Raw genomic sequence first — 26,481 nt, forward strand, 5'->3', positions numbered from 1 at the left:
CACCCTCCTATACAGATGCATCCACCCTCCCTCCTCCAGACAAAACACACATACTCCTACACACACACACACCCTCCCTCCTACAGAAAACACACCCACCCATGCACCTACACACATGCACCCACCCTTCCTTCCTACACACATGTACCCGTACTCCAATATACACACATACCCACCTTCCTACAGACAAACTACACATACCCACCCTCCTGCCCACACGCACCCTCCCACACACATGCACATACCCTCCCTCATATACACGCACCCACCCTCTTTCCTACATACATGTACCCATCCTCCTACACACGCACCCCCTAACATGCACCCAAGAAGCTAATGATCCAAAGGAAGGCAAAAAAACCAACCAAGTGCTTAACAGCCAATCTGCACTGAAGGTAAAAATTCCTTCCTGACTCCTAGAAATGGCAGTCAGTTCTACACCCTGGATCATGGCTAGACACACATATACACACACAGTTACACACTTGCAGGACAAGTAAAAAGGATTCAGGTGGTGTCGGTGGATCGATGACAGCAGGCGAGTTTTCTGGTGGAATGCTGAAAAGAAAATGTTTAGAAAGTGTTGAAATAAGAATAAATTACAGACAAATACTTGTTTATTTCTGATATAAAAGGCTTAGCATGTCTTTAAGAGCATACTATTTGTTAGGTCTGTGGGGACTGTTTGGGTCTCTCTACATATACAATGCCAGGGCCTGTTATGAATCTCAGTTTTATGAATCTCAGTGAGCATGCACCATTTATTCTTTTATACTCTTTGATCACTTGGTGCCAGTTCATTACCCAGTGGCAACCCATTTCTAAAGATGGATATCCAGGCTAGATGCACAGCAGCCCTATAAGAGTTAACTACCTTCCCTCTTATTGGCCTACTATAAAATCAACACTTTATCTGCAGACTTAGATCTCAGCCTCTGTTAGCAACCTTTTACAAGCTTAAGGCAGTCATAAATTGGTCTATCATGTAAGCCCTCAAAGTAATCAGCCTGCGGGCTGAACAGACAGGGTGTATAACGTCAGTGTCAGACCGGGACTCCAGGGGCCCACCCAAAAACCTTAGACCAGGGGCCCACCATAAAACCTTAGACCAGGGGCCCACTCTCAGTAATAATATTCTTCATCTCCTCAATCAACCTATATTCTCCTAGTCTGCTCTCTTTATACTATAAACAATTATTCCATCTATTTAGCCTCTTTTTTCTCATAGAAATACGGAATGGCCATGAAATAGGCCAAAAGTTTAGCAGCACAAGGGCCCACTGACATCTGGGCCCACCGGGAGTTTTCCTGGTATCCTGGTGGGCCAGCCCGACACTGTATAACTTCCTTTCTATTGTTCTGATTGAAAATGATCAGAATGGCCGGAACTAAAGTGGAACTGCACTGGACAACATGGGGCATCTCTAGATGAAGGGTAATTGACAGTAAATAGATACATTACCCAAACTCTCTGTAGCCTCTTCATGATGGCCTTCCTGACCCGTTTTCGGAGGGTCAGCCTTTCCCCCACCGGAGGATGAGCAGCTTCCTGCAGTTTCTTCTCCTTCTCCGAGAATGTCATGCCAAGCTGGAGAAGGTGAGATTGGACAGTCTGCGAGCGAAGGGGAAACACAAGGATAGGAAAGAAAGGAGACAGTTATGATTATGCCCAGGGCCGCCATTAGAAATCATGGGGCCCCGTACAACAAAACTTTTGGGGCCCCTGGCACCCAAGCCCCACCCCTGATCCCACCCAACTCCACATCACAGTTAAAAGACCACACAGACATCAGCGCTAAAAAAGTAACCCCCACACATACAAGTTATAAAAAGCTATTGATGGTCAGGTCCCCCTTATAAGTTAAAAAAAAAAAAAACGGCGCCAGGGCTCCCCATAAAAGTTTTTTTTTAAAACTTGCAAGGGCCCCCCTTACAATTTAAAAAAAACATTGGTGGCAGGGGCCTATAGAATATTAAAATAATACATTGGTGGCCAGGGGATTAACAAAAAATAAAAAACACGAATTGAACTCATGGCTTCAGAAATTCAATTTCGCCTTCTTTCATGGCTTCGGGTCTTTCCGCCTCTTCAGGAGTTCAGCTTCGGCTATTTTCGGGACTTCAGCTTTTCGGCACTTCCGCATTTCGGCTGTTCAGGACTTTGCATATGGCCGCACGGCTTAGGCGCTGTCAAGGGCGGCGCGCCGCTCTCAAAAGTGTAGCACTGCCAGGCCCCCCTTCAGGCCTGGGACACTTGTCCCCCCAGTCCCCCCCTGATGGCGGCCCTGATTATGCCTGTATATGTGGTGCTAAAAGTACTTTATACGCTGAGGAAGTGATGGTGTTGGATTCCCTGCCGGGTGATGTTGTGGTATTGTATTTATGACCATTATTATGCCTTTTCTCATCATAGGGAGAAAAAGACCAATCAAAGTTAATTATCTAGTGGTTGAATATCCAAGAAAAGCATCAGAGACAGTGATCAGGAACTTACATTCTGCAGCCGCAGATACTCCAGATGCTGCCTCCATATTTGCTGCTCTGTTGGTGTCTCCTGTGGAAGAAGAGAGTCAATGTTAAGCACTGCTTTGCACCAATGCATTTATTGTGCCCATGTGGCCCCTTGAAACAAAACTCTATGCAGTGTCTATGCATAATGACATTTTTGTTGCTGGTGAAGATGGCACTTAGGTGGGTGACTTTAGATGCCCCCCAGGGGAGCAGGAGATACAATGAATAATAATGTTCCTAATTATTATAAAGACACACAGTGAACAATAACCTCTGTTATAATAATAATAATAGTGACACTTACAGGAGACAGCGACACATCAATGCAGAGGGTGGCATGCTCCCTCTTGAGCTCTTCCTGTAACATAAAGAAATTAACAGTGTGAGACAAGGGCTGGCAAATTAATATAATTTATTTCATATTTATCTAAATGTCTATTCTGCATTACTTACCAGATAGTAAATCATTATCCAGTAATGGATAATGTTCCCATTGATTGTGTGCGGGTCCAAAAAGTAGAGCAGTATAAACTGATCTCTGAAAAAGAGAAATCCCAGTGTTAATAAAACATTGCTATTTTCCACCCTTACTTCCCTTGCACTTACCCCTGGCGCAATAGCAAATTATTCACAACATTTAATAAGACCATTTTTGTTATACTTACAAGATGACGTTGCTCCCATATTGGACCCGGTAGTGATGTTCTGCAAAGAAAAACACATTTCCATTAAACACTGAGCTAAAGGGGAAAGGAATTCTCATATAATAAAACTAAAGCTGCAACCTCAGCAACTGATAAATAATATAAGATTTTACCGTAATAAGAGGCGAGGGCCTCAAAATCTGTATCCTCCACCCTGAAATCCTCCAGGACGGAGTACAGTGACTGTAAATGAAAGGGAAAAGCATTAGGGACATAATACTAAATGCGTCTAAATGCTACTCACAGTCAGTCTGGCAGGGCCGGGCCAAGGTATTTTGGCACCCTAGGCAAGGGCTTCAATCAGTGCCCCCACCCGGTCCTGCATTACCATTTCCCACCTTACTATTCATGTTGCCCCCATTTGTACCTGTGCCAGTCAATCAATCGGATTGCACCCAAGCCCCCAATCTGTACCTGTGCCAGCATAGCCCAAAATATCCATCATATTGTTACCCCCAATCTGTGTATGTGCCAGCAGCAGCCAAAAATCCACAATACGTCCCCCAAATATGTATTTGTGCCAGCAGGAGCCAAAATATCCACAGTATTGCCTTCAAATATTTACTTGTGCTGTGCAGGCATAAGCCAAAAATCCATCATATTGCCCCCAAATATGTGCCTGTGCCAGCAGCAGCCAAAAATCTACAAAATTGCCCCAAACATCTGTGTACTGTGCCAACAGCCACCATATTGCCCCATGTACCTGTGCCAGCAGCAGCCAATCCCTCATATTGCCCCCAATCTGTACCTGTGCCAGCATCAGCCAAAAAATCCAAAATAATGCCCCATAATATGTAACTTTGCCGGTAGGAGCCAAGAGGGAGGTGGGGAGTACTTCTGCCTGCAGTACGAATAATGGGCAAGAGGGAGTTGGAACAGGCGGTTTATAAAGTTTAAAAACTATTAAAGGCTAAGCATACCAGAGTTAAAATAAAAGAAATTCCCCTTAAAAGTGCGCCCCCCCATGATTGCGCCCTAGGCATGCGCCTACTCTGCCTACCCCTAGTTCCGGGACTGCAGTCTGGCTTTGAGGAGAATAGAGACAGAAAAGGGTTTCTATGGTACATACAGTGTTTTTCTGAAAAAGAAAATAAACGTAGTAATTCGATTCCCTCAATATCGGCTCCCACCTATGTCGAAAAGGAAGCAGTGCAGACAGACAGCTGCTTAAGGGTTAGGGCACACGGGCAGATTCAGGGAGATTTAGTAGCGTTGCTTCGTTTTCCGAATTCGCCCGTAGTTTCCTCGTGAGGCAACTTCAGGCGACTTCGGAAAACAAATCGGCGCGAGTGGCATGCCGCAGGCGGTTTTTAATTTTAGCAGGCAGAAGGCGGGGGAAGCAGTTCGGGGAGATTAGTCGCCCCAAAGAAGAGGCGATTACCGTATATACTCGAGTATAAGCCGAGTTTTTCAGCCCCCAAAATATGCTGAAAAACTCTACCTCGGCTTATACTCGGGTCAAGCGCAAAAACGGTCGCCGGCGCCTAAGAATATTCACCGGCGCCTTAGAATAGTAGCCGGCGCCTAAGAATATTCGCCGGCGCCTTAGAATAGTAGCCGGCGCCTAAGAATAGTCATCCAAAAACGAGATTGAAACTTACCAGAAGCTGCTGCATTTCTCACCCTCGGCTTATACTCGAGTCAATAAGCTTTCCCAGTTTTTGGAGGTAAAATTAGGTACCTCGGCTTATACTCGGGACGGCTTATACTCGAGTATATACGGTAGTCGCCAGGCGACTAAATCTCCCCAAATCTGCCCGTGTGCCCCAACCCTAAGGAGAGGTTATATAAAAGAGTGAATGGAAACAAAAGTTCAGATGAGAGAGTATTTTTTTTTCACTGAGGCATTACCAGGAGTGATGGAATTCTCTCTGTCTTGTTCATCTTCAAAACCTAAAGATACAAATGGACATAGTCAGACAAAATGAAGTCACAGTTAAAGAGGCTGTTCACCTTTTCAATTTTTCTAATTTGTCATTTTTGAGTTATTTAGGGGCAAATTCACTAACGAAGCGCCTAACGCTAGCGTTGGGCATTTTCGTTACTTCGCAAATTCACTAACGAACGCTGGCGTAAATTCGCTAGTGTTACTTCGCACCCTTACGCCTGGCGAATTTTTGCTACGGATGTAACTACGCAAATTCACTAACGCGCGCAGTGTACTCAGCGCTACCTTTTACGCTAGACTTCCTTCGCCACCTCAGACCAGGCGAAGTGCAATAGAGTAGATAGGGATTGCTTGAAAAAAAGTTCAAATTTTTTCTAAGTCCCAAAAAACGCTGGCGTTTTTTCTATATTATGGGTGATAGGCTGAAAAAGATCAAAACATTTTTTGGGGCTCCCCTCCTTCCCCCCTACATTTCCTAACTCATGGCAACTTAACTATACAGTGGGCACATGTGTAGGGCAAAAAAAATAATTTTATTTGATGTTTTGAAGGTTTCCCAGGCATTTGTAGTGATTGTACGTATTCCTCCATTGAAATTTGAATTTGGTGCCGTATGCAAATTAACCATCGCTAGCGTAACTTCGCTTTGCTTAGCGAATCAACGCTAGCGCAACTTCGCAACCTTACGCTACCCCTGTGCGCAACTTCGGATTTTAGTGAATTTGCAGAGCCCTGGCGAAACTACGCCTGGCAAAGTGTGGCGAAGTGCGGCGAAGTTGCTCCTGGCTCAACTACGAATCTTAGTGAATTTGCCCCTTAGCTTTTTCTTCAGCAGCTCTACAGTTTGCAATTGCAGTAATATAGTTGCTAGGGTCCAAATTACCCCAGCAACCATGCACTGATTTGATAAATAGTAGCAATAACAATAAATGTGTAGCCTTACAGAGCATTCATTTTTTAAATGGGGTCAGTGACCCCCATTTGAAAGCTGGGAATATTCAGAAGAATGCAAATAATTCAAAATTTTAAAAATAAACAATGAAGACCAGTTGAAAAGTTGCTTAGCCCACTTTAAGGATAAACTCAATTGATAATGGTTAATGAAAGACTAACCAGTATACTTATAGATAAAAATGAGAAATCTAAGGAAATATGGTAACCGTGTTATCGATATTCCTTCCCAAATACAGAAACCCCTATGATCTTTTTGTAATCACTATATGATCGCAATATATGTTACACTTTATACTTTCTCAGATGTGGAATAACTAATACTTAACAGTTGTATTTCAGGTAATTCATTCAGCCCATAGAATTATCTTCTATTATGATACTTAAGGGACCTCGTGGAAACCACTCTAGAGCATGCAACGCTCGATACAAATGTTTCATAATACATAATATGCCGTCAAAGTTAATTTCAGTTTATTTCTTTCTCTTTCTTTAATCAGCAGGTCCATTGGATTAAGAAAGGACCGAGTCCATCTCTACTCAATAATGTTTTTTTAATGTTAAAACTCAATAAAAACTATTGAAAAGAAAAGTTGCTCAGAATTTGCCATACTATAACATAATAAAAGTTAACTGAAAGATGAACCACCCATTTATTTCCTTATCTATATTATCCCATTTGTATGAAACATTGTTCCACTCAATGACAAAAGCCCATTATTAATGCTGTTGATGGCAATGGATTGGCTTCTTATAAATACCATATACAGTAAACATATGGGCTGATATGGACAAAGCCACGTAGGACTCCAACAAGAGAATTTAGAGCAGACTTGCTGAAGAAGAACTCATGAACTGAATCAATTGTATTTGCAAGATTACCTGTTAAAGGAGCTTTTCAGATCTTGAAAAATGTAGGGGCCGGCTCAAGGCCGGGGTACCCCAAGGGGGTCTCCCTAAGGAGACCCTGGCTATCTCTTACACTTGTTCAGACGAGATGGATTTATCTGAACAAAGGAGAAGCCAAAAAATAATAAACCCAGATGTTAAAAGGCAGGTATAGCACCAAGTCGCAGTCCAAAAAGGCAGGAAAAGCACTGTAGCAATCTGTATAGAAAGAGAATAAAAAGGCAGGTTAATGAATGTAGTACTTAATATTTCCTATATAATACAGAGGGAGGCAGGCAGAGATCTATGTTACCCTAAACTTGAGCTTTGTATCACTTCCAGAAGGTAATGGGCCTCAGTTTATAGAATTAAGCATCGGTGCAGTTGGAATGAGCACACAGTACATTGGTGCCATTCACTTATTAACTCTGCAACACATGATTAATATCTAGTTGCTAGGCTTCATGGCGTTAGCAACCAGGTGCCTAAATGTAAAAGTGCACTTGCCAATAGCAACAGATCAGCTATTCGCTTTTATTCATCACCACAATTTTTGGACTAAAGTACCTGCCCTATATACCCCCTATCTTTTATAGTTGTTTATAACTGTAGGCAATAAAACATTGTGACCTACCATGTACCCTGTTGCCCCCCTCATTTTGGCATTTGAAGGGAAAGAGCATGCATGAGATTTACAAATAAATGTTATTCTTTAAAAGGAAAAAGAATTGGGAATGATTAAATTTAGTTTTATAAGGTACATAAGAGCAGGGCAGATACCCGGGGTCAGAGGGGCAAAACTCTAAGAAACCTGTCGGTACTGGCAGGAAAAAATAAGTATGTTATGGTGAGGTGCAGGGGTCCCAAAATGTTTCCTGTTTATGGGGCACTAGTGGAAAATAAGAGTAGATATGCTGGCAGCCTGCATAACATCCAAATCTTGGGTCTGTGTTACCTAACCAGCACTAAGATTAAAGGCAGCTCCAAAGCCCATTTTAGGGGTAAAATCTCCAAGATCAGTGAGAGAAGCAACACCTGTTAGTCTGGGGAGGTGTCACTTAACTATTTCCCCTATTTTTTCCACTAATATAAGGGATATTTGGCAAAGAATCCCTCAGAGGGAATATACACTTATCACAGTGTTAACCAACGGACAAAACCAACTGTCAAACCCTAGGTATGCTCACCTCCCTTATATGGGATCCTGCTATTTGTCCCCTACTCATTTGCTATCACCCCCCCCCAACTGTCCAAATGGCACGTGCCTCTGCTGCCAACTGTTGCTGTTGATACTGGGAACAAAAAGTAAGCACCTTATGGTTGGTACAGGGGTCCCCAAATGCTACCTATAGTAGGAAGTGGTCATATTTGCTGGCAGCCCTGCATAACTGACAAATCCTGGGTCTGTATCTCCCAAGCAGCGCTTAGATTAAATGCATCTCCAAAACCAATTTTAGGGGAAAAATCTCCAGATTCACTAAAATCAGTGAGAAAAGCAACACCTGCTAGTCTGGGGGGGCATCACCCAACTTTCCCCTCTTTTTTTGCACTAAAATAAGGGTTATTTGCCAAAAACTCTCTCAGAGGGAATATACATTTAGCACAGTGCCAACCAACGGACAAAACCAACAGTCTAATCCCTAGGGGTACAGTCACCTCTCTTACAGTATATTTGTCCCCCAATCATTTGCTATCACCCCTTAACTCTCCCCATGGCATGTGCCTCTGCTGCCCTCCCCTAGTTCCACACTTTGATAAAGGGAGCATGTATTTAGCTACAATGTTGGTAGATAAGAGCAGGGTAGATACCCCAGGGCTGAGGGGCAAAACTCTAAGGAGCCTGTTAATACTGGGAACAAAAATTAAGCACCTGATGGTGTAGTACAGGGGTCCCCAAATGCTCCCTACAGTAGAAAATGTGTATATTTGCTGGTAGCCCTGCATAAAATCCAAATCTTAGATCTTTGTATCTCCAAAGCAGCGCTAAGATTAAAGGCATCTCCAAAACCAATTTTAGGGGAAAAATCAACAGATTCACCAAAATCAGTGAGAAAAGCAACACCCGCTAGTCTGGGGGGGCATCACCCAATTTCCCCCTATTGTTTTTTTCCCTAAAATAAGGGTTATTTGGCAAAAAATCTCTCAGAGGGAAAGTTTACTTACCTCTCACCACAATGCCAACCAACGGACTGAACCAACTGTCGCATCCCCAGGTATGAAGTCACCTCTGTTCCCTGCTCTTAAAGGGGAAGTGTCCCCTGTTGTTGAGTGAGGTTTATATTTTGCCTTAGATGTGCAGTACATACACAGTTTATTATGTACACAGAGCATTGCTTTGTATGTGTGGCCTATTGAGTCAGTGCAGTTACTATGCTGCCATATCTGTTGGATCCATTCATTCATCAGCCATGGTTCCAATCACTGCTGCTGCTGTTGCTAAGTCTGGTGGAAGCGGGGGGTCCTTTGCTTGTAGGGGTTCCCCTCCTTAGCCTGAATAGTGGGTATAGATGGGGTTACACTCTGACCAAACAATAGAAAGGGCTTTGTCCTTAGTTGGGGAATATACAAGGTATGTGGGGGGGGGCACATTCTTCTAGTAAGGGACAGATGGGTGGGGCAGCAGCACAATTCATTACTCTGGCAGTGACCAGGCCATTGCATCTTGGGAAACAGGAAGTGATGCTGCATATAGACTGATGTCAGTAACACAATATGACACTGTGTTGGCAGTTTTCCTGCCAAATTGGGCTACTAATTTAAAGCTCAGGCAGGTTTTTAAAGCCCAAACTAGCCAAGGTACGGATTTGGGTTACTTTTTGCAGCTTTTGGCTGGTTTGTGCCATATTTTTCCATATAAAAAGATATGACCAATGTTGGGTTCATATATTCTCGCTCCTCTTCCCATAGGATTCTTGATTTGGGATATAGGATTCTGGCTCACAATGAGTAAGCCCCTCTTGGATTTGAATAAATACTTACTCAAATTGAGCCTGGCCCCCAAGTTCCCCTAGGGCCTGATTTGAACCAATCAGATTCACTCAGGTTATTAACCAGATGTTCTTAGCCTTGCACTAGGAATACTTCTGACATGAGACAACCAATGTATTCTTTGTATTCCTTTTATCTCCCTGCCCTTGATTCATGATTACTGATGGCAGTGGCGTAACTCGTTGTAACTGGGCCCCACAACAAATTATTTTTCTGGCCCCCAAAATTTCTAGAGGTTGGCTTGGTTTACCAATATTTATTGACAGGGTTGGACTGGCCCACCGGGGCTGCCACATCAGGCCCCCCCCAAACCCCCCACAAGGTCTCCCTCCTCAGTCACAGTCCTCCATTCTCAGCAAACCACTGTCTGCCCTCTCGGAGCATACCTAATTCATGCAGAGTGGGCAGGCAGGGCAAGTGAGCGTCAGGAGCGAGTTGGAGGACAGGAGCAGAGGGGGTCTGGGCCGACGGGCCCACAAGGACTGGGGCCAACTGGGTTTTTTCCCAGTCCTACGGTGTTTATTGAAATTGTTTATTAATTGGGGCCTTTTTGGGCTGCTATACCTCCTTGGCCCCCCCACTGCAGTTAAGCATATTTTCACATATATTATTTGTTAAGGCATTTTTTTCAATTGCATATTGTGCTATTTTTGGGCTACTTTTGAAGTGCCTTTTGGCTAGTTTTGGGCTGGTTTTGAAAATTAGACCTGGCAACCATGTTCCAGCCTGATGTCAGTAATACAATTTGGCAGACCTGTTACACAAACCCCCATATTACAGGGAACCTCCTCTTTGCGATAAACCTTTTTGCCTTGGCAGTCTCTGTCTCTATCTCTATATATATTAAAAATGAGTTTTTGAGCAGTCGCACACATGAAATACTGAGGGGGTCACGCTGTGTCTGTCAAGAAATCCTAAGAGGTTATGCTGTGTCGGTTATGAAATGCTTAGGGGCCATATCTTGAGTTTTTTTGTCATATTTCATTTCAATTGTATGTTTTTAATGCTGTAAAAAAAATACAATTATAAAACGCTGCTTCCGGATGTACTGTCTTTCCCAAAAGGCAAAAAAGGCGACTGCAAGATCCAAGGTGCATCGCTCTACATCTCTACCTTGCCAGCCTTTTAAACTGGAAGTTAGTTCTAGCTGCGGGGAGTGTAACTTCTTTGACGTCATTTATTTCTGCAAAAGCAGGATAGATCTGTAGGTGGAAAAGAGTAGAGTGGATTTTTAACTTGAAAAAACTAGTGTTACTGGTCCTTTAAGCTGGCCATAGATGTGCAGATTTATTCCTTGTGCAATGGAAACTTATTCAGTATAGTCTAATTATCTACCATTAACCATTCAGTCCTAAATAAATAAGAAATATAAATAAAATGATGTTCTAGCCATTAGTTGAGAGACAGCAATCGTACAAAAGTCACCCATTGATATCGTCAGGCAATACATGCAGAAATCTTATTGGTTGCTGATATAAATCTTTTAACCTGTCTGATTGACAAAAATGACCAACTGTAAAAAAAAAATTTAGACCCTCCTTTCTTGTAATTGGAATGGGTGACCTCGTCAGCTGTTAAATAAAGCATTAGAGAAATTCTTATATGATCCCCTTATATATTTATAAATAGTTATCATGTCACACCTTAAAGGGATACTGTCATGGGAAAAAAAACATTTTTTCAAAATGAATCAGTTAATAGTGCTACTCCAGCAGAATTCTGCACTGAAATCCATTTCTCAAAAGAGCAAACAGATTTTTTTATATTCAATTTTGAAATCTGACATGGGGCTAGACATACTGTCAATTTCCCAGCTGCCCCAAGTCATGTGACTTGTGCTCTGATAAACTTAAATCACTCTTTACTGCTGTACTGGAGTGATATCACCCCCCCCCCAGCAGCCAAACAAAAGAACAATGGGAAGGTAACCAGATAGCAGCTCCCTAACACAAGATATAGCTGCCTGGTAGATCTGACTGACACATTCAGTTACATTGAGAAGGAAAAACAGCAGCCTGCCAGAAAGCATTTCTCTCCTAAATGGATTTCATACTCTATTTCATACTCTAGTCTATTTATAGGCCACAAGATGGTAACAGAGAGTAGATTTTGAGCCTCTAAAGAAGCAAACCAAAGACATACCTCCCAACATTTTGGAAGTAAAAAGAGGGACAAAATTCTTTTTTCCGCATGTAGCGCAGCATTTTTTGACCACACCCCTTTCTGTGGCCACACCCCCTAATTACCATGTTTGTTTTACAAAATTTGGCAGGTTATGAAAGTTTGAAAATATTTCTCCTTATCTAAACTGTGTTTTTGTGTCTCAAAATTGTTACAAAGTATCTTATTTGCACCTGTTAGCTGTTCTGGGCTCTCTGCTAAAAGCCAATTAAGTGAGAAACTTTGTTTCTTTTTCTGGCTGTTCAGTGCAGAGAAAAGAGGGACTTTCCAGTACAAATGAGGGACTGCGGGTTGAGCTGTCAAAAGAGGGACTGTCCCTCCTAAAAAGGGACAGTTGGGAGGTATGGAAAGATGCTTTTATTTGTTTTAAATAATCACTGATTTTCATTCAGAATTGCATTTAGGCTGTTTTACTTTGCTGATCCTGCTGGAGACCATTGCATAGTTTTATAATGGGATTGTGCGTCTGGAAACCTCTGGAAGGTTTGTCCCAGCAAAGCATCCATAGAGGGAGCTTGTGACCAGCTAACCAGGAAGCCAGACTGTCTGTACAAAGGAGTGTATAGCAGGGAGGCAGGGACAGAGAGGAGAACAGCCTGGATTTGTAACAATGTGCCTGAAGTTTATCAAACTGTGAGTTCAGATTTTAATAAATAAAAACTCCCCCATTCATTCCTATGGGATTTTTGGAAGCGTATTTATCAAATGGTGAGTTCCAATTTTCACCCATTGATAAATATCCTTCTAAAAATCCCATAGGAATAAATAGAATGTGGGGGAGTTTTTAATTTATAAAAATCTGAACTCAAATTTTCATAAATCTGCTCCTAAATCAGGGGCTCATTTATTAGGCTCCGAATTTTTGTAGTCGGATTTTTAGGGGAAAATACTATTTTTTATGTGAAAAAAAACTAACATTTTTTTGGTGTTAAAAGTCAGACCTGTTGAGAACATGTAAGAGTTAATAGCAGAGGTCCCGTTAACAACTGGAAGATTTTTTGAGTTCCGAAATCCGAAAAAATCTCAGGATTTGGATTTTTTTTTACGATTTTATTGTGACTTTTTCCACACAAGAAGACATTTTTGAAAATTTATTAATAAATAGCCCGTGCAGATTTGGTTCGGAGTGGTTTTCAGAAAAAAGAAAATTTCGGAGTTTGATATATAACTACCCTAAATAAACCAAATAGAATTGTTTTACCTCTCATAAAGATTAGTTATATACTAGTTGGGATCAAGTACAAGATACTGTCTTATTATTACAGAGAAAAGGGAAATCGTCTTTTAAATTATTTTATTAAAATGGAGTCTTTTTGCAATTCTGTAAGCTCTCTGGATATGGATCCTATACCTATAATAAAGGGGAGGGGTCAGGGCAAGTAAATTAAAGGGTAATTTTATTGCATACAGTCAGGTTAAAGTATATTGAAGATAGGTTCTTTTTCATTAAAGAAAGTAAAAATTTTATTTTATATTTTGGCCTTTACATTCCCTTTAATGAAATAGTTGTTATTGTCTTTACTGCATTATATGCTTCTAAATACAAAATACATTGCAAATACCTTGTCCAAGATTTTAGCATTTGGTGAAACCATATTGGAATATCACATTTGAAATACATTATGTCTAAAGCAACTGCATGTTGATTATTATTGGAAAGGTTTCGCCACTTCAGTTCAGAGTGATATGGAAATAAAAAAATATTACTGTTCTATGCAGGACTAAGCTTGGGATACCCAGACATAAGGTAAGATGGCAGTGAGACACCCATGTTGGTGCAGTCCCTAAAGGAAGCCTTGGGATAAAATTTGCAGTTGGACTCACTGGGGGGGGGGGTGCCTAACATTTTGCCCCCACCCCCAGTAAATCCACCAGATCCTGTAAACATGGTATATAAAAGTCTACAGTATGTTGCATGACAAAGTATTATCTTGGAGAGGGCAACTCCACTTAGTAACAGTCCTGAGTGTTGATCTCTACCGGTTATTAGATAGATATCTATTAATGAGGCAGGGTAAGACACAAATATTGGATTTTTATAAAGCCAGGCTGGTGGCAAAAAATCCAAGTTTAAATCAGGGATTCTTTATCTATGGATGGGTTTCGGACCACATAAAAAATACAATAGGCAGGTTTTACCACTACAAGGGGTTAGAGTCAGGCAAAAAGACATGGGTCCCGAAAGCAGTCCAATGCCAACCTCAATACCCCATCCCCAGAGCTATGTGCAGAGGGCTCATCACAGCAGGGAACCATTGCTATTTAGTTATCAGCGTCCAAAAATTTCACCAAACTGCAAAAAATTTTGCGAGAAGATTTAGTGAAACTTATTGAAGTAAATGGACGTTTTGTCTTATGGCAACTTTTTTTGTCCTAATGCATTAAAGTCAATGGTTTGTTTTTTTCTCTGCAAGTTTTCGCAAGTTAACCTGCTTGCAAGAGTAAGAGATGTCTGGGGTATCAGGGCTGTAGCAAGCGGTCAACAGCAGCTAAAATGCCATTCCCCCGCCTGAGAATATTAATTGGCTGATCAATAAATGGGTTTGTAGTCAAGCTGTAAACTTTGCACCTTTTATTACATCCCCCCTTAATGTCATGTGAGCTGAAAAGAAACAGGTTGTGCAGGTTCTCTCCATTTCTGACTCCCTTTCTCTATTTATTATTGGGTAAAAATGAACTGCAACACCAGAAAGAAGAATACATTAGAAGGTTGCCCAGTGTGGTCAGTGACAAAGCTAATTTAGGATGTCCAGCCTGTCAAATTGCTATTCACAATTGTTTTCTCTAAATGCCGTAGTTACTCCCACCTGGGTTCTGAATTTGTAATACAGCAACTGTTCATTTGTGTATTTCCATGCCCACAGAGGCACACTATCCCAGGCTTGGAAACTTACTGTTAATTTCCATGAATGTGCTAATTACCCCCTGAAACTGCCACTGAAAGCAGGGTGAATTGAGTTTGGAGGAAGCAATGCAGAGCAGAGGAGGAAGAGTTACACTGAGCTTGACTTCATTTTAAAAACTTTGAGGGAAAATTACATTTTTCTTCTCCGCTATTTGTTGTTTTAATATAATATTCACAAAAGTGCCAGTAAACCATCTTTCTTCCTCAAAAAAATTCTGTTTGTAAATAAGGAGATGATTTTAAAAGGGTTGTTCACTGTAAAACACTTTTTCAGTTTAGTTGGTTTCAGATAGTTCACCAGAAATAAAGAATTTTTCCAACAACTTTATATTTGTTACCGTTTTTCTAATACTGAAGTGTTAAGTTTCATTTTTCAAGTCAGGAAGCAGAGGGGCTGAATGGAAGGTGCGCAATAAAAGGAACAATAACAAATGTAGCATCACAGAGACTCTGCACTCAAATACTGAATAAAGTAAAGTTTGTTTAAAGTAAATTTCATATAGTAAAAAGCTGCTTATCACCAATTTAAAATAGGTAATAAATGTGCGACTTAATAAAATGTCAAATTATCTGAATGGAGGGAATAACGAATGGTTATTATTGTTGTACATTCATAAAGTGAGAGATGAGATGTTATGTCCCATTTTATGTGATAACGTGTGTGTTATTTCATATCCACCTTTATTGAATAGATGCCAAAAAGTCCACTTAATGTTGAACTTCCCCTTTACGTTTACCCCTTTACATTTTTTGTTTTAAAGAAATTTCTAAACACCCATGAAAATTGGTATCGCTTGTATGAAACAAGAAAGATAGTTCATGGCACACGTAAAAAATGGGACAGAATACCGACATTCCTTCCTAGAGGCAACAGTTGTTTTTCAATAAAATACTCACACAGTAACAGTTTTGGGAAGAAAATAAAAATTATGTGACTTAATCAGGGAAGCACATTTACCACGTCCATTTAGAAAATGCACAAGTAAGAGATTTCAGAGGGTGTCACAACAATGCTATTTAAAGAAACAGTAACATCAAAAAATAAGTGTTTGAAAGAGTTACAAATATAATGCAGTGTTGCACTGGTAAAACTGCTGGTGTTATCTGTTATCTACTATTTAACCTTTGCCATATAGCCTTTTTTCAATTTCCGCCATTGCTGCACAGCAGGTTGTTTATCTGAACTATAGTGGAGTTTCTGAAGCAAACAGATCAGTTTTACCAGCACAGGGAAACGCTACATGATATTCTCATTACTTTAAAACACTTTCATGTTTTGGTGTTACTGTTCCTTTAACAGCATCCTATGCAGCAGGCTTCTAGCAGATTTTCTGCTTACGGCTTGCAGGCCTCTTAGTGATCCTTGACTTACAGCAGTTGGTGAAAAAAGGGGCTGTCTTGTGTCTAGTTACCTAGACACAAGGCAATGATATTTCCATTTTTATTTCCCCTTTAACATGGAAATATCATTGGTTTAAAGGGATCCTAATGATTTTTATGGTTTAATTTTTATTTATAAATGCCACTGTTTACATTGCAAATAATTCACTCTACAATATAAAATGTAATTCCTGAACCAATAAGTGTATCTTTTTTTAGTTGTAATATTGGTGTGTAGGTAGCCATCTCAGGTCATATTGCCTGGTCATGTGCTATCAGAAAGAGCCAATACTTTAGGATGGAACTGCTTTCTGGCAGGCTCTTGTTTCTCCTACTCAATGTAACTGAATGTGTTGCAGTGGGACCTGGATTTTACTATTGAGTACTATTCTTAGATCTACCAGGCAGCTGTTATCTTGTGTTAGGGAGCTGTTATCTGGTTACTTTCCCATTGTCATGTTGTTAGGCTGTTGTTGCAGTACAGAAGTAAAGAGTGACTGAAGTTTATCAGAGCACAAGTCACGTGACTGGGGGCTCCTGGAAAACTGATCATGTCTAGCATAATGTCAGATTTCAACATTAAATATAAAAAAAACTCTTTTGAAAAATGGATTTCAGTGCAGAAGTCTGCAGGAGCAGCATTATTAACTGATGCATTATGAAAAACATGTTTTCCCATGACAGTATCCCTTTAACAGAACAGAGGAAAGTATCCTCTGTATTGCAAGAGTAATAGAGACACCTATTATACAACCGTTTAGTAAACAAAAGAACCTGAGAGTAGATTTCCTATTTTACTAACTGTAGCCTGGAACATGAAATGAATCAAACAATCATAACTGGATGTAACTGCTCATTCAAATAATCTTCTGCTTTGTAGTGAATGTCAATAAAAGGCAGAATGCAATATTTCCAGCTGATGAAAGGGTCTATGGAAAAGGTCTCTCTGGTCGGGTCAATGTGAGGATACTTAAGGACATAGGCCAATCCCACAAGGAAACTGTTCATAAAATAAAGCCAAGCCTCGTTCATGTCCATGTAGCCTGGGATTGGTGCACACAAAATGAGGAGAATAATTTGACGGAGGACAAATGGAGCCCAAGTGCCCAGAAATGACAACACAAGAGCAGTATAGAGACATATGGTTCCTTGGACAGGCCACTCATCTCCACAGGAAAACAACAGGACAGTCTTGTTGGTGAAGGAGATGAGCTTCATGGATTTTATTAAAGCCACCGCTTCAAAGCAACACATTACCAGAATAAAAACAATGGCACACACCACTGCGGCTGATAAATAATAAGTCTGGCTGCTGACGTAGAAAGTGCACTGGTATGAGGACAGTCCAGGGCCTGAGATTGGAGGAGGAACAGAAGAATAGAGGGCAAAGGATAGTGCTACCGTCCATAGGAGCAGGGTAAGTATAACATGCAGGAAGCCGAGACAAAACCTGGGGAGATGAATGGATTTAACAACAGTATTGTAATAATCTAGCCCTGCTGTTAACAGCACTGGATAGTGTAGAATGCCATATGCATGGGATATGATCTGAGTAAACAGGCAGATGTGATATTTAGTGAACCTCATGCTACAAACAGCAAAATCCTGTAAATAATGGATAACCAAAATGATAACCAAAAGGGCAAAGTCCAAGACACCCAACGAGACACAGAAGCATCCTAGGAAGCTTGTACAGACTTTCCTGTGTCTGCTCCCAAAGATAAAGATATTTATTATGATTTTGCCAGTTAAGATCAGTATCAGTATACAGCTGGGCTCGTGCAGTTGTATGTCCATGTCGGGCTTCAGGAACACAGGCCCCTCTAATGCATCCGGGTCTGGCATGCTCTGGGTAGAAGGCAGACTAATTTCTTGCATCTTGTAGGCCACAAGGAGGAACTGACATTTCAACCTCTTTTCTTTCTCCTGCAAATTCAAAAAAACACATTGTTTAATTTATTAAGGAACATATATTCATAATTTAAATGGAGATGTACCTCAAAGCTACTTGTTATTGTTAGACTACAACTCACTGCAGTCATTGGGAATCAGCAGGGGGGGGGTAGACAAGATGACCCAGGTGGATAGTAGACCTGACTGGGGGAGTTGGCATTGTACAGAGGGGGCATATAACATTTTATAAACATTTGTCATTTACAGGACAAGTGATTCCACTGTTTACACTGCAAATAATTCACTATCCAAAAAAAAAATGTCATTCCTGAACCAGCAAGTGTATTTTTTTAGTTGTAATATTGGTGTGTAGGCAGCCATCTCAGGTCATTTTGCCTGGTCATGTGCTTTCAGAAAGAGCCAGCTGCTTTCTGGCAGGCTATTGTTTCTCCTACTCAATGTAACTGAATGTGTCGCAGTGGGACCTGGATTTTACTACTGAGTGCTGTTCTTAGATCTACCAGGCAGCTGTTATCTTGTGTTAGGGAGTTACTATCTGGTTACCTTCATATTGTTCTGTTGTTAGGCTGCTGGGGGGGGGGGGAAGGGTGCACTTTGTTTACCACCCAAAGTTACTCCAGAACAAACTGCACGTGATTTCCTTCTGGTTTCTTTAACTGTATCTCCTCCCAAAAACCTGTACTGTTATGTAATATCCCCTGACGTTCACCTTGAACCTTGGAGGGTGAGGCCTAGAGATCAAGACGGTGTAGTGTGATGTGACTGAGGGCATGATCACCTCAAATGTTTCGAGATGTATTATGTTCCGAAGCTGCTAAAAGTCAGAATCCGAAAATTCTCCAGCTAAACCCTATCAAAGTCATGTAAAAGTCAAGGGAGAAGGTCCCTTTTACAACTGGTTAATGTTCTTTGTCTTTAAGATTTTCAGGAGTTTGGGGCTGTTTAATGCTGGTGTTTGCTAAAATTTTGAAAAAAAAGTTTGGGCGACTGACTGAAAACGCATCGCCGTGTGTGCATTAGCGCAGGCGACTTTTCATTCTAGCCTATGGGGAAAAACGCCGAGGCAGTTCAGAGAGATAGTCGCGCAAAAGACGAGGCGATTAGTCGCCAGGCGACAAAATCTCCCCGAATCTCCTCGTGTGGCCTTACCCTAACACTGTTTGTTTGGAAAAAGTTAGGTCAGAAACATTTTTAGAATTCCTTGTTGGATCTATGGATATGTTACTCTAATGCAGGATGGCATTCAGGTTCCTCTAACATTCAATAGCAGAGAGCAGTGTGACAGAAACAAACTGAAAGAAATATCAACCCAATGATCCTGGAGAGTGTGCTAATGTTGCCATTTACACCATGTTTACATTATACAGCTTCAGTGTTCTCCAAACATCTGCTTAAAATCTGAGTCTGGTTTATGGGAAAATCCACAGAATCTGCTCAAAAAGTACTTAAAGGAAACTATACCCCTTAACAGTGGAGTAACAAGCACTTGCCAGGCCCCCCTGCTGAAAATATTGGAAGGGGTCGGCATAGAAACAAAGTCACCCTCTCCTCCCCCACCTCGTTGCTTGCGCGTGCGTGTCTGCACGATGCGGCACGCACTAAAAATTTTCTTTTAAAGAGATTCCCGGAAGGGGGGATTTTAGTGTTGCAGAACCTGCGGTCCAGGCCCCCCTGTTCTCTGGGGCCCCCCCCCACAACCACAGGGTCTGCTTCCACTAGCACTAGTTACATAAAACAGTTCATATGTAAAACCATGCTTCATGTAAATAAACTATTTTCATGATAATATACTTTTTTAGTAGTATGTGCCCATTTGGTAATCAGAAATAGAAAACTGCATTCTTAAGAAATAAGGGCCGCCTCCTGGGATCCTAGGATTCAAGGTGCACACAAACAAACCATACTTGTTAGGTCACATGAACCAATTAATGGACAAAGTTCTGTCTTTTGCTTCCACACTTCCTGTTACAGTTAGAGCTGCTTCAATATTCGATTGAATGGTTCCAACCCGAAAATTCAAATCATATTTGATTCGTATTCGATTCATACGAATCTAGTTTTTCTCCCGAAAAAAACCTTGAATGTCAGGAAGGCTATTAACATCTCCAAATGGCTCAACGGACGTCTGCCACTGACTTGTATATGAACTCAGCAGGTTTTAGGTGGCGTATATTCGAAGTAGGACTGTTTCCATGGTCGAGGTGTGATACATCTCACATTCAAATTTACATTAAAGGACCAGTAACATCAAAAAATGAAATTGTTTTAAAGTAATAAAAATATAATGCAGTGTTGCCCTGCAGTAGTAAAACTGCTGTGTTTGCTTCAGTAACATTACTATTGTTTATATAAATTAGCTGCTGCGTAGCCATGCGGGCAGCTGTTCAAAGAAGAAAATACTCAATTTACACAGCAGATAACAGATAAGCTCTGTACAACATAATGCTATCTGTTATCCATTATTTATCCTGTGCCATTAAGCCGTTTTTCAATTTCCGCCATTGCTACTCAGCAGCTTGTTTATATGAACTATGGTCACATCAGTTTTACCAGTACAGGGCAACACTACATGATATTTTCATTACTTTAAAACACTTTTAGTTTTTGGTGTTACTGTTCCTTTAAAATAGGGGGATTAAAATTCGAATGTGTGAATTTTGAAACTCGAAAATTTGAATTCGAATTTACTATTCGATCCTTAATAAATTTTAATAAATAAATAATAAATGCCACCTCCCAGTACAGCCAGGAACTTACCCAGTTAGGGATTCTTGTGGGACTAACTGTTGGCTTGATGAGAGATAGCTGCTGAACAGCTAGTACAGTCAGTCAGAACAAACAGTGCAGTTAATAGCAAGGGAGAGCGACAGATACTGACATCAGTGGCAGTTATATTACAGACATATCAGTGGTTTATTAGGTTCACTATGCAAAACTGGACATTTTTTTTTTAAAGTTCCCTGTTATTGATTGGTCGGATATGAGAAAGTCTTTCCATTTGAAGGTCAGTGAGTAAAATGTTACAGTAGCCAATAGGGGAGGGTGTACATTATAGCTATATTAGATATTTTATAAAGTTGCCCCTGTTCCCATCAGGTCCCAGCTTAGGGGCCATTGGGTTTTAAACATACCGCCAAAAGGATGTAAAGTTGTGGTTTGGAACTCTGTAAATGTGCAGTATTTGTGTGTAAATAAATGTGTAACCACCCAGTGAATTGTCTCCTATTACCACAGTTGCCACTTCTGTGTCCTACATTTAACATACAGTATATGGCTTGTCTGCTGGGACACTGTGCCACCTACTGGAAGGCCAGTATATTTCACCCTTCTACATATACCAATACACAAGGGGTTGTTCACCTTCCAAACACTTTTTTTTAGATTGTTTTCAGATTGTTCCCCAGTTCAATTACTTTCTATTATTTATTTTATACAGTTTTTTCAAAATCTAAGTTTAAAGTGGAATGTGCCTGTCTCTGGTGTTTGAGTCTGGCAGTTTAGTAATTCAGGTGCAGACTCTAAACTGTTACAATTTTGCAACATTGAGTTGATACATTTCTCAGCAGTGTCTGTGGAGTATTAGCAACTATTGTATCAATTCTAACAGCTGCCTTTAATGCTCAGCAAGGACAAAGATAAGAAATGTATCAACTAAATGTATCAATTTAGAACAGTTTACAGGGTTGGCGACCGCCTCCTAGAGCTACTTTAGAAGGTGAAAAATGACAATTTAGGTTAGGACTACACTCAGGCCCGGATTTGCGGCAAGGCCGCATAGGCCTGGGCCTAGGGCGGCAAAGAAATAGGGGCGGCATGCCGCCCAGCCGCCGTTCAACTGCACCAGTTGCGCCGGCGTTTTTTCGCCGGCGCGCTGGGAAGGCGGGCGCTAGGACCGCGCGGCCGCCTGGTCGGACTGCGCGGCCTAGGGGCGCCCAAAAGTGAAATCCGGCGCTGACTACACTGACGTTTTCGGCACGATCCGACTCGCTTCGACAAAACTCCGGCGTCAAAACTCATGCAACGGAAATAAGGTAAGTGAATGCATTGTTGGATGAAGTTGCAGCATTGATCTGACGCAAAGGAGTGTCGAATTCAGATGCTGCATGCTGCGTCTGAATCTGACAGCCGTGTTGCATAGGATCAACGCTGCGACTTCAGACATTTCTATCTCTTTCCTTATTTCCGTCGCATGCGATTTGACGCCGGCGTTTTGTCGCAGCGCATTGGATCGCGCTGGAAAACGTCCGTGTGGTCCTACCCTTACACTTCAATATTAGAAGAATAGAAAATAGAAAGTAATTGGAAAAAATTATTTCTGGTGATTATCTGAAACCAACTAGTTGTTTGAAGGTGAACAACCCCTTAAAACAAATGTGCTTTACTTTGAGATTCAGATTCAGCTTCAGCCAAATTCAAAGCACCAAAGTGAAACGGAATGGACAGGAGTAATCAAACATTCTGGAACATGTTAGCTCTGTATAACAAAAGGATAATAATATATAGTGCCCAGTGTATCTGTACGATCCAACGGAACATGCAGCCAATTCCTTTCAGACACCGTGGGGCCAGATTTTGTGCTGCAGAACTGCACTAGAGACCTTGCAAGCTGCATCTTCCATGTGTCACTGTATTGTTTTGCTGATGTAAGGCAGGATGACTTTACTGTTCTGCATAAATGAGGACATTTGTTTTTATCACAAATTCAGAAATTGATGGTATTGTGATCTCATATTAATATATAATTAATAATAGAATCCCATCCTTTGTAAAGTCAGGGTATTTGGCCAAGGTCCAAAAAGGATGTTGCTGTGTATGATTAAAGTCTGCATTAATGCTTGCAGAAAGGGTGTATACCATGTTTTGCCCCAACAAACTAGTATGCCATAAAGATGCTTACAATCTTGTATTTATAAAGCTTGCCATACACCGATAGATCTGCTCATTTGGCAAGATCTGGGTTCAGTTGGCTACTCACATGATTGGGTCAATCTGATCATTGTCCTTAAGGCTGCAATAGACGCACAGATAATATTGTATGAAACTAATTTTCGTACGATATTCGCTGTGCGTATGGTGGGAAAAGAGCCAACCGATATCGGCAGAAGACTTGGATATCGATTGGGCTGGGCTGAAAATTTTGATCGGGTGCCTTCGAAGGCACCCAAACATTGTCCATTGTTAGTCAGATACAGGTAGAAATCTTTTGTTTCTAACTGTATAACTGACGATTCAGCTCTACACGTGTGTATTGAAACAAACTAGAAAAGATCTTTTCAAGAAAGATCATAATGTTACGTCTATGGTCTCCTTAACAAACTAATTATAGTGTAGGGGCCCCATCAGACAAAGGCCACATCAATGTCCCAATGTGCTTTTTGTTTTATGGGAGGTTTAAACCTGCCTGAATGAGATCTGGACCATTTTTAAGTGTATATCAGTTTGGCAGGCCTGTAGGTGGGGAGCAATTCAACCAAAATGCTGATTTGTTCTGGAGCGACTGAGTTGCCAACTTTATTTGCCCATACACAGCCAGGCTTTAGGAATTAATACAATAAATGTAGTTGCTTACTATATCTGTGTACCAGAAGAGTGCTGAACCTGTTATGTTAAAAGGGCTGTTCACCTTTGAAATGAAGTAGAGAGGGGGTTTTCATAAAGTGGAATAGTTACCACATTTGGGAAGTGGCCCTGGTGCATCGCCCTGAGCCCTCAGCATAGGGAGTGGACAACAGTGAATAAATCTGTGGCAGGCACTCAAATAAAGGCAATCTTCCAACAAGTTGTAGAAATCAAGTAGAAAAGATCTGTGTCCTCCGCCTTAAGCGTTTCGTGTTACAAACACTTAATCAAAGGCCTATGGTTAAGTGTTTGTAACACGAAACGCATAAGGCGGAGGACACAAAAAATCTTTTCTACTTGATTTCTACAACTTGTTGGAAGATTGCCTTTATTTGAGTGCCTGCCACAGATTTATCCACTGTTCACCTTTGAGTTAACTTTTAGTATGATGTAGAGAGTGACATTTTGAGACAATTTGCAGTTGGTTTTCATTTTTTATTATTTGTGGTTTTTGAGTTATTTAGCTTTTTATTCAGCAGCTCTCCAGATTGCAAGTTTGGCAATCTGGTTGCTAGGGTCCAACTTACCCAAGCCAACATGCATTGATATGAATAAGAGACTGGAATATGAATGGGACAGGACTGAATAGAAAGAGGAGTAATAAAAAGTAGCAATAACAATACATTTGTAGCCGTACAGAGCATTTGTTTTTTTAGGTGGGGAAAGAGTCTGCAGAAGAAGGCAGATCATTAAAAACTATAGAAAATAAATAATGAAGACCAATTGAAAAGTTGCTTAAAAATTGACCATTCTAGAACATATTAAACGTTATCTTAAAGCTGAACCCCTTTAATGCAAGTGCTTAAATGGAGGGAAGCAGATACAACTGAAGGGAGATATATGTTCAGATATAACTGAACTAAATATCACACACACAACCATGGAATAAAAACACAAACGACCATAACAGTATAACAAACGTAATTAACTATATGGGACTCGTTATCCAGAATGCTTTGGACCTGGGGTTTTCCAGGTAATGAATCTTTCCCTAATTTGGATCTTCATACGTTTAGTCTACTCAAAAATCTTTTAAACCTTAAATAATGTTTTGTCTCCAATAAGGATGTATTGTATCTTAATTTGGATAAAGTACAAGGGATTGCTTTACTATTACAGGTAAAAAGGGAATACATTTTTAAAAATTTTAAATATTTGATTATAATGGTGTCGAGGGGAGACGGCCTTTCCCTAATTCAGAGCTTTCAGGATAATGGGTTTCTGGATAACTGGTCCCCATACCTGTACTTTATATAAGTATTTATGGTCCAACATGGATGGATACATCATAACTCAGAACATATAAAATGCAATACAGTAGAAGTGCATGTTTGTGCAAAGAGTATCTATATAGTGCTTTGTATTAAAAGCAAGCAGTTGGCTCCTAAACAACTTTTTCAGAATGCTCACTTTTTAATTTTTTTTTCTTTTTAGGTTCCATGGTATTAGCAGTTTTAGACTACGGATATCATGAATTTGTAACAGGAGCACCTCATGCGGATATGTCTGCAACCACAATACCTGAGGCATGCCGGTGATGTCTCCTGACACTTCTCTGCTCTGCTCTATTGCTCCAGTCACAGTGAGTGAAAGATCAGAAGACACTTCCTACATTACTGACTGGCCAGAACAGCAGGAGAGGCACTTGTTAAAAATGCATGGTATTAGCAGAAAAAAAGCCAGGAAGTCATGGAGGTTTGTGCTGAAGTGAGAGGAAACAACGATATAGCAAGTGAGCAGTAAATGCTGCATTTGGTTGCTATGGGTTACTAGACCTGGTCCAAACTATTTGTTTTTTATTAAAGGGGAACTATCGTGAAAATGAAAATTTAATATAAGATTCCTCATACTGATGTAAGAAACTTTCTAATACAATCAATTAAAAATTCTGCATTTTGTTTCTGAAATAATCAAGTTTATATTCACTATTCCTCTCTCAGGATCATTTTCTCTGCATTCTCTCTCATGCAGCAGTTGGGTGTCAGATATTCATTCACAGTTAGATCCAATATATCGTATAGGGGGGGTCATTTTCCTAGCAGATGTATTAGAGCTCACTCAAATAACTGATTCCAGTACAAACAAAATGTAACAAAATAACTGCCTTTTGCACAAATTCTGCATGTAGAGAGACATGATGTCTGATGATTTTAAAAGAGTGAGCTCTAATACATCTTCTAGGCAAAAGGAGCCCCCTATAAAAGATATATTGGATCATTCATCTGACACCCAACTCCTGAATGAAGACAGAATGAGGATAAACAGATGCTGAGAAAGGAATGGTGAAGATAAACTTGATTATTCCATAAACACTAAAGAATATGTAATTGATTGTATTTCGAAAGTTTCTGATTTCAGTATGCTGAAGCTAATATTAAATTTTCCATTTTCGCGATAGTTCCCCTTTAAATACCTTGGTTTTACTTACATACATCATCTGATATTGTGGGTAACAGCTACACAAAAACTCCAGCTACATTTGCAAATAACAGCGTGTATGTTTAAGAAAAATGAAGGACTAGATATTACACACACAGACACAATCTGTCACC

At 40.6% G+C, this 26,481-nt stretch overlaps 2 protein-coding genes across 3 annotated transcripts; both read right to left on the reverse strand.

Annotated features, from left to right (window-relative positions):
* Positions 1 to 409: 409 nt before the first annotated feature.
* On the reverse strand, positions 410 to 7,139 carry LOC121394286. Of its 2 annotated transcripts, XM_041564896.1 has the most exons (9): positions 6,937 to 7,128; positions 5,067 to 5,108; positions 3,329 to 3,398; positions 3,177 to 3,216; positions 2,965 to 3,049; positions 2,816 to 2,869; positions 2,495 to 2,554; positions 1,463 to 1,612; positions 410 to 558 (listed from the first exon to the last, which is right to left on the reverse strand). In XM_041564896.1, the coding sequence occupies exons 2-9, from the start codon at positions 5,097 to 5,099 to the stop codon at positions 508 to 510; spliced, it is 543 nt and encodes a 180-aa protein (XP_041420830.1). In that variant the 5' UTR covers positions 5,100 to 5,108; positions 6,937 to 7,128; the 3' UTR covers positions 410 to 507. The 2 variants fall into 2 exon arrangements, with proteins under 2 accessions (XP_041420830.1, XP_041420829.1); XM_041564895.1 differs by lacking the exon at positions 410 to 558 and having other exon boundaries at positions 1,330 to 1,612; positions 6,937 to 7,139.
* A 10,038-nt stretch (positions 7,140 to 17,177) lies between these two features.
* LOC121394287 (probable G-protein coupled receptor 160) lies at positions 17,178 to 18,316 on the reverse strand. The gene has a single exon (XM_041564897.1). It carries the CDS (start codon positions 18,272 to 18,274, stop codon positions 17,222 to 17,224), a length of 1,053 nt encoding a protein of 350 aa, XP_041420831.1. The 5' UTR covers positions 18,275 to 18,316; the 3' UTR covers positions 17,178 to 17,221.
* Positions 18,317 to 26,481: the final 8,165 nt, after the last annotated feature.

The sequence above is a fragment of the Xenopus laevis genome, chromosome 5S, assembly GCF_017654675.1.
Source record: "Xenopus laevis strain J_2021 chromosome 5S, Xenopus_laevis_v10.1, whole genome shotgun sequence".
In the NCBI taxonomy this organism is placed as follows: domain Eukaryota; kingdom Metazoa; phylum Chordata; class Amphibia; order Anura; family Pipidae; genus Xenopus; species Xenopus laevis.